General features: G+C 36.6%; 1 protein-coding gene across 1 annotated transcript in view; it reads right to left on the bottom strand.

Annotated features, from left to right (window-relative positions):
- CSMD1 (CUB and Sushi multiple domains 1) overlaps nucleotides 1–9,344 on the bottom strand; it is a 2,474,714-nt gene that overhangs the window by 385,380 nt on the left and 2,079,990 nt on the right. Inside the window, exons 34-35 of the mRNA XM_019520340.1 lie at nucleotides 2,651–2,764; nucleotides 512–607 (exon numbers count right to left, since the gene is read on the bottom strand). Of these exons, the coding sequence (XP_019375885.1) occupies nucleotides 512–607; nucleotides 2,651–2,764 (210 nt within the window). The remainder of the gene's footprint in view (nucleotides 1–511; nucleotides 608–2,650; nucleotides 2,765–9,344) is intronic.

The following is a 9,344-nucleotide window of genomic DNA, read 5'->3' as shown; positions in this document are numbered from 1 at the left end:
AGGAGGTATAGATTGGACATCCGCAAAAACTACTTCACGGTTAGGGCGGCTAGGAGCTGGAACCAACTTCCAAGGGAAGTGGTGCTGGCCCCTACCCTGGGGGTCTTTAAGAAGAGGCTGGATGCCTACCTGGCTGGACTCGTTTGAGTCCCATTTCTCTTTTTGGGGTTTTTTGTTGTTCTCCCGCCCTGGCGGGGGGTCGGGCTAGAAGATCTACTAGGTCCCTTCCGACCCTTAATCTATGAATCTATGAATCTATGAACTGATTCCCAACTTGCATAGACTGGTGAAGTCAATGGATGTGTGACAATTTATACCACTTGAGGATCAGTTCCAAAATGCCCAAGAACAATTTGTCTCACCGTACATGTACAACTCCTTCAGCTGAAAAAGACCACTATAAACATTCTATGGCCCAATAAAACCTTCTAGTCAATACTATATATGATACTGGCAACACAGTGTCTGTTAACAATTTCTAAAAGGCCCTAGTAAAAACCAATCAATTTACCTTGATAGACAAAATGGAAACCTCTGGCAGATGCTCCACTCTTAGCGCTGAATCGCAATAGAATCTGATTGGATGTGGCCAAAGGCAAAGTCTCTCCTATAAAAGTAAGGGTAAGGGGATAAGAGGAGGAAAGGACACAATTTCAATAATGGCAAACTCAAGCTGAAGACTTAGACAAAGAAATTACATTTGAGCAAAATGTTTGTTTAAAATTCTGACAGACAATATTATCATTTTTCCTCATTTCATTCCTTCATATTTTACAGAGTTATATTTGCCATTATCAGTATAAAGACAGTCACAGACCATATAATTTTATTCTGTAAAACTATACTGTATACACACTTCCTGACATTTACTGCAGCTGTTGGGATTAGTGCTCCAGTAAGTGTCTTGCCTGCGGAATCTATTACTGTTTTGGACCATCATTATTATATGTTTTTGCCAGGGTTTTTTTTGTGGGTTGACAGCTTTTTCTTGCATCCCATAGTGCACTAAAGAGTTGAAAGGATAGCAGAGGGGCACCAAGCTGTTTCTATACAAAGTATATAGTTTAAAACATAAGTGAAGTAAAATAAAATTGTCTCAACTATCCTATTCTAGTGAATCTTCTTCTGCCTCTGAAATATACACATACACATTAATAATAAAATTAAATAGACTTTCTAAAAACAATTCAATTTCAAATAATGCTGGCTCATCATCTGCCATATTTTATTCTCCTCTCCTTAAGGAACTCACTGTAAATTTGGCAAACTAATTTAAGAAGCCATAGATGCTCAAAATATTTACACAATTTTCTTATTAGCTAAATACATTCAGATCTTGATAGAAGCTCAGAAATGAAGAGTTTGATTTTAAATGTTTATATGTTTGCAAAGTTGGCTTTTGATTATGACAAGAGTATATATCTTGCTTGTAGTTATATCAGTGTATACCTAGAAATCTTATTTAGATTTCTTAAATGTGTTGATTTACAACAGTTTAAATAACTTGCAATAGGTCTGATGCTCTTCTCATTAATATTAGTTCTATTCTGTTGTAACTCCAGTCATTTCAATAGAGATCCTCCTGATATACACCAACGTAAATGAGGTTTGAACCTGTCACATTAATTCTGCTGGAATTAATATCACTGGAAATAAAAAAAAAAATTGCAAGTTTTATTGCCCTTCAATCATTTAAAAATATCTACCAAGAAAAATGGGTATTGGTTTTGACTTTGTTGATACGGATGTGACAAAATAAAATTGGATGTTCAGATAAGTTTAGTTCTGTTTTATTAGCAATTAAAAACTGAGCATTTTATTTCATAGCTAGACTCCTGCAAATATCATTAAAATTAATTTTGATTTTTTTCCCTTGCTACCTAAGTAGATATGATTCATTCAAAAAGGTTACTTTATTTTTCAACTGTGAATATGTTTCTAATTCATTTGCCAAACAGATGCATGATCAATTGTTCCAATAAAAGATATAATTCTAATGACAAAAACTGAAGCCACAAATTCTAAACCAAGAAGAATGACAAACAATATATTCTTAAATTCTTAAATATATGTCAGTCATATTTCTTTATGAGGCCAGCTGTTCGAAATTATACAAATGCAATTATAAACTTGTTTATCCGTTTCACTTTAGATACTTAAACCCCAGAAATATGCATGCAAAGTAGAGAGAAAATTCTACCTCCACTAAAATCCATAAGAGTTTATCATTGACTTAACAAAAGGCCCAATTTTCAAATTCTCTTCCTCACTAATCCCAAAAATAGTTGTGTTTAAATTAGACTCACAAAAACATAGCTGTGCAGCTTTACAGCAATATGGAATCATTAGATCATCTAGTTTAATCCACTGTATAATACAGGCCACCAAATTTTCCATCCAGTTATTCTTGCACTGAGCTCAATAATGTGAGCTAGCTTAATGAGTACCTTCCAAAAAGGCATCCAGTCTTGATTTAAGTACTTTAAATTATGGGAATAAACAATTTCCCTTGGTAGTATACTGCAGTAATTTACAGTTACACCTTTACAGTTACTTCTGCTTACCTTTGAAAATCTGGCCTATAATGTGCTGTACATCCATGCTTGGGTCACATGAATGATTAATACTTATTTTTACTTTTTTTTTTTACCTGAATGAGATCCAGAGAGTGAGCTGAGAAGTCTAGCCTGGGGGTTTTCTCCATCAAATAATTCTGCCACATCATTCAATGCTGTCTGGAAATAGGCAAACTGTCCAAAAACAACTGCAAATAATAAGAAAAAGAAAAGAAGTCACTCATTAAAAAAAAAGCAAACAAAACAAACAGAACAGTTTTGCTCATCCTAGTCATTAATTGAATCCTGGATGGGTTGAATCCTTATCTTGCAGGGAGATTCTCTCAGTTTAATTTTTACTCTAAGAGTTCATCAGATATCCACACCATTACTTCTTACTTAATTTACTTTTACTACTTTTTTATTTCTTCCTTTCCTTTTTTTCTTCATTTTTTTTTTTACAGTGCTGTGTTTAACAAATATAGTGACACTTTCTAATGTGATTTTTATTTTCATATTTTTAATTAAACTCTGTTATACTTTCCCTAAAAGATGAGGAGTTTTTGGCTTCAAAAACCATCACCGGTTTAGCAATATATGTGTCAGTTCCTGGAATTTGTGAGCCTTGCCCAAGCAGAATGATTGTTTTGTCCAGATGAGGTGCCTAGGTTCTTTAAACAAAAAACAAACAAACAAAAAAGAAACAGCTGAACGCCTCCAAACAGCAATATAGAAAGCTCAGGAACACTGAATAGAAGCAGGTAGAAAGTGCTAAGCACAAGGATCTGTCTGAACTACCCTTCACATGGGTTTAAATGTTTGATTCACATTGAACATTAAAGCTCTCTATTTGTTTGGAACCTGATTCTGTTTTTAAAAGTAGGTAAATAGCAGGTGGCGGCTCTTGTGTTCACCTTTCACATAACATTCTAGTGCTTACAGCACTCACATTGGCAAGGGAAGACTACTTTGGGGACCCTCTTCATCTCAAGTTGCTTCAAATCATTTGCCTCTGTCTTCACAAAAAGGTTAAGCTGCAGCCAGATAAAAACTTAATAAGGATTATTTAGATAAGGAAGAGGCCAAGCTGGAGGATGAGATAACAAAAGGCATGGTCAGAGAGCTTTTGATGGGTCTGAATGAATTCAGATCAGTAGAGCTGCATGAACTTGATCCCAGAGTACTGAAGGAACTGGAAGAAGAAATATTAGAGTCCCTGGCAATGCTCTTCATGAAGTTGTGGGAGACAAGCCAGGTACCAGAGGGCTGGAAAAGAGCCAATGTAGTGCACCCCTTTAAAAAAGACAAAAAGGAGGCCCGGAGAACTACAGACCAGTTAGCTTCACTTCAGTACCTGGGGAGTTACAGGAGGAGATCTTAAGGAAGGCCCTATGCAAGCATCTGGAGGAGGAAAGGATGTTCACAAGAAACCGGCATGGATTTATGAAAAATAAATGTTGAGCCCCTAATGTCTATGAAATCTATGAAATCTTTGAAATGTCAAACAAACTTGATTTCCATCTTTCACACATTAACTACTTGGATTGATGAAGGGAATGCTGTGATTATCGTGAATCTCGACTTCAGCAAGTAGCTTGACAAGGCCACGTGACCTTTTCATAAACAAGCTGGAGAAATATGGACTGGACAACACTACTATAAGGTGGATCCAAACTGGCTCAATAGCCACAAGCAAAAACTAATTATTACCCAGTCCATATCAGAATGGTAGGAGGTTTCAAGTGGAGTCCTGCAGTGGTCTGTCTTGGGCCTAGTGCTGTTCAATATGTTTATTAATGTTTTGGATGCTGGTACAGAAAATTTATTGAACAAATTTGCATGACACAAAACTGAGAAGGATTATGAACATGCTGAAGATCAGAACACAATTCAGAAAGATTTCAACAGATTGGAAAGCTCTAATCCTGGGTTAGAGCTAACAGGATGAAATTCAATGCAGACAAATGTAAGGGGCTACACCTTGAGAATAATAATAAAAATACAGATATAAAATGGGTGACACTTGGCTGGATAGCAGTCTGCAGTACGATACAGCTGCACAAAAGGCAAATGCTGTTTTAGGTGCATTAATAGAAGCACTATATGAAAAATGTTGGAGGTGATAGTACTTCTCTACCTGGCACTGGTTAGGCCTCATTTGGAGTACTGTGTGCAGTTCTGGGCTCCATATTTTGAAAAGGACATGGACAAGTTAGAGGGGGTCCAGAGATGGTTCTTCTTTATGGCAGCTCTTCAAGCATTTGAAGACTCCTATCATGTCCCCTCTTAAGCATCTTTTCTCTCTTATTGCAGAGCAGAGGATGTGGACCAATGGCTTGAAGCTGCTTGACCTTTGGCAGGTTAGGGTATTATGTCTGGTTTGTGACAGTAGGGTTTAGATTATAAATTCTATATGATGTTTTGGATAGATATAATTCTGCCTCATTCAGGGGGTTTGACTGGATGACATCTGGAGGTCCCTTCCAGACCTACTTCTCTATGACTGAAACTCACATGTCCACTTCCTAGGTGACTGCCTTAATTGCAAGGGTATGGGATAGCAGCTGGGTAGACTGAAATCAGAACACCGCAGCTGAGTGCCATATAGCTAGGCTCTTTCTTGCTCATTGCTTTATAGGCAAATAAATCCTACCCATATCCCACTTAGGCAACTTCAGAATCAACCTGGACGTGGATTTAAGTTGTGTTACTGCCATTTGTTCTGTTACCTCTGAGAATAAGAGAAAAGATGAATTGGAAAGGAAAGGGAGTAAATTTATTTAAGTTTTTATTACCTAAAACTAACACTAATAAAGCATGAAAGCCTCATCACATAGTACTTTCACAAAGTAGCACTTAATAGCACGTATCCCTGGTAATGCATTCTATACTAATTTGAGGACCAAGTCATAAACGTATAATCTGTGGCTTCATATTACTACTGATTTTAGCTAAAACAATACAAAAAATATTCTTATATAATAGAAACATAACACTCTATTATCAGATTTCATTTATTACCATGTTTAATTTTCACTTCAGTAACAAGCAATTTGAACCACATCAATAAATATTGCAATTTATTATAATCCACTTCTGTATGTTATTAGTTAATACTTAATAGAGTTTTAAAATTTCCCCTTGATAATGTATTTGTAGAAATAAAACAATAAATTAAAATAAATCCACATTTTATTCTCAAAAAAACAATGTATTAGGTTTTTTGACTCTCTTACGTGGATCTCACTACATGTAGCGTTACTGCATTCACTTAATAGTCTTCCTTGCAGCCATAACAACAAAACACTTTTTTACATTTGTTAGGCTTAATGAAAGCTGAGGCCTGGGAGAACTACTGATGAGACTATCTTCCCACCCTGACCTTCATGCATACTGCAGAGGACACACATTTTGGAAAATTTTAGTGCCATGAACTGAAGTGTGTGTCCCACTCCAAATTAAACTATGTACTCAGTCACAATAAAAACACTTGTTCTGGTTCTGCCTTTTGTGAAAAGTACATCCAAGATGCCTATAGAATTATAGCTTAACCTCCCAGCTTTGATACCATTATAGTTAACATATTTCATGTCTCTGCCATGTCCTACTCACATTTTGATATTTTTTCCTTTAGAACATTTGTACAAAACTATCTCTCTCTCGGATTGAGGGCCACTAATTATTTACCTCATATTTAGGTATGGTAATAAACTATACCCCTGAATCAACAAAACTGGTTTATATTTACCAATAAGATTATCACCTCCTAATAGGGTGATGCCTTTTAAGCAAATGCATTGTACTTGTGACTGCACTGAGATAGAGTACGTTTCCATACTATAATAGTAATTAAGTGGTGGGGCACCTAAAGCCTTTGTCCATAAGCCTCTTTAACCATTTAAAGCAAAATAAGGAGATAATATTGTACTATGCCTACTTATATTTGTTTTAACTGGTCCGTTGCTACTTGAGATAAATAAAAATGTTTATCAGCATGTATTATGAAAATACATGCATCTGTGTAGGGAAAAGGAACGTGCACTTGAGGATGGAGAAATAAGGGCAGAAGTTGAAGGATTATGTGGATTGAATGCGAGTCTGCAGGCACAAATATATGGCATACATTCCTACTGATTCCAGAAAAATATTATACTTGTCTTACAATAGGATACATCTGTCTCAATTACTACTAATTGGTTGTTCTGTTGCTGCACAGTTTTGAGATCCTGATATCTAGTTATATTATAAATGGTTCAAAATAGATTTTAAAAAAGAAATACCAGTTTGATAAGTTAAATAGGATTTCTTTAAACTGCACTGACTTCAGACAACACTTGACCACTACAATGTTCCAGAATATTCACAGCACAGTACATACTGACTGGGCTTTTTCCTATCTCCCCTTTCCCTAATGCCTATGTTAGGGGCTGTATGAAAGCAAATAGTCATTTTACATCAGCTACATGCCAAGCAGGGACAGTCCAGATTATTTTTCTAAAAATAAGGATAATATAAAATAACTATATTTCCCTATCCTAGACAGCTAGTGCAAGAAGCTTTTAATAATTAATATTTTAATTACATTTTGGAAAATATAAGATATTATTTAGCCATCAGGTGCCACCGCACTGAAGCACCTTTCTGCCCCAGCCACCCCCATCAGAATCTGCACAAACATTGTTGCACTTTGAAGAACTCTGCTGAAGTAAACTAACAAACTCTGCTATAGGATAGTACTTGTAAGATAAAGAATTTACAAGTAGTATCCTACATCAGCGTTTGCTAGTTCACTGCAGCCTGATAGGACAGCACATATAGATGCGGAGACTTTACCGTGGAGCTAATTATGCAACTCAGCAGTAAACATGCTATGTAGGAATGTCCGTTATGTGAAGCATTAATTTGTCCAATGAACATTCTAAATTATAATCTCTTATATGACGATTTCTTGGTTTCTTCTCCATTTATTTGAAAACTTAACCAACTCCAAAGAAAACAGTTTCATAGGAGTATGACAAGATTGGAACCAGGTAAGAATACAAGTCACCAGTTCTGAATTTATTAATTTTATTTCACTATTAAAATAGGAATACACGGGGGGCTGGGAGGTGTTGTTTTGTTTTGCTTCTTGTAAAATTTTTCCATCTATTTGCCTCTAAGACTTGTGTGTGGGAAAATGCCAAAGAAAAGGATTGCTATAAATCCTTGGCAGCAGAAAGAGATTACACACAATTTGCAATCTGCAGTTCACCATTCTCACCATTCTCTTTTGCAATAAACGGCTTAACAAGACACTTGAAAAAAGCTGACAATCATACATAAATATTTTAAAGGATGGCATTATTAAGATGAATGAGTTGTTTAAGCAATCAAGAAAAGTTTACAAGTAAAATTAAAGTCTTATGTTCATGATATTCAAGGAAAAAATGAACATCTGAGGCAAAATTCTACTCCATTTTAACCAAATAAATTAAAAAAAAACCCTCCAGTAACTGCAGTGGCATGATTAGGAATTTATGCCATCACAGCTAGGAATCAGATATGGCACACAGATGAAGATAATGAGAAAACATTTGTAATAAAATGTTAGTTTTGATATACTAATAAAAATTTCTTTCTTCTGAAAACTTAAGGTAATGGAGTTTAATAAAATAAACCAAGAACCTTTACCTGATTGGTTTATATTGTTCTGGCATCATACAAAAATGATTGTTGTGAATACTGTAAGGTGGATACATATAACTGGTTGGATCATTGTACTCAGCAAGTAGTCCTCAATGGCTCAATGTCTAGTTGGGAGGAGGTATCAAGTGGAGTTCCCCAGGGGTCTGTCCTGGGTCCACTATTGTTCAATATCTTCATTAATGATTTGGATGGTGGGATCGAGTGCAATTGTGTTGCAATTGGGGTGATTTCTGCAGCAAGCATTGTGTGACATAACTAATGGGATTATGCTCTTAAATCATATAGCACAAAACACAATTTACTGAATTGTCCCCTGGTATAACTGTATAAAATGCAGTGGAGTTACATCCTACCAAAAAATCCTGCATATTGATACATGAAAATACATGTCTTTCAGCAATCTAATAGTAATCAAATGTAGTAGGGTTATAACAATGGGGTAATATTACTCTCATTTTTCTAGTAAAATATTGTCTGTTTTTAAGGTGCCACCAGTATATAGGGTCATAGGATCAGAGGAAAGTAGAATCATAGAATCATAGAATCACAGAAGTAGGGTTGGAAGGGACCTTGTAGATCTTCAAGTCCGACCTCCCGCCTGAGCAGGAGAAAAAAACTGGGCTCAGGTGACTCTAGCCAGGTAGGCATTAAGTCTTTTCTTAAAGACTTCCCTTGGAAGTTGGTTCCAGATCATAGCTGCCCTAACTGTGAAGTAGTTCTTACAGATTTCTAATCTCAACCTACTCTCCAACAACTTGTGGCTGTTATTCCTTGTTATGCCAGGAGGCGCTAGGGGAAACAAGGTCTCTCCCAAACCCTTCTGGTCCCCTCTAGTGAGTTTATAGATGGTCACCAGGTCCCCCCTCAGCCTTCTCTTGTGAAGGCTAAACAGGTTCAGGTCCCGCAGTCTCTCATTGTAGGGTCCCCAGATCATGCGGGTGGCCCTCCTCTGGACCCTCTCAATGTTGTCCACATCCCTCCTGAAGTGGGGCGCACAGAACTGGACACAGTACTCCAGCTGTGGCCTGACCACTGTCACGTAGAGGGGGAGGATCACCTCTTTGGTCCTACTTGAGATGCACCTGTGGATGCACAACAAGGTCC

This window comes from Gavialis gangeticus, unplaced genomic scaffold (assembly GCF_001723915.1).
Source record: "Gavialis gangeticus isolate Ggan-Ray unplaced genomic scaffold, GavGan_comp1, whole genome shotgun sequence".
Taxonomy (NCBI): domain Eukaryota; kingdom Metazoa; phylum Chordata; order Crocodylia; family Gavialidae; genus Gavialis; species Gavialis gangeticus.
Note: the sequence above shows the minus strand (reverse complement) of the source record. Positions and strands in the feature narration are given on the sequence as shown.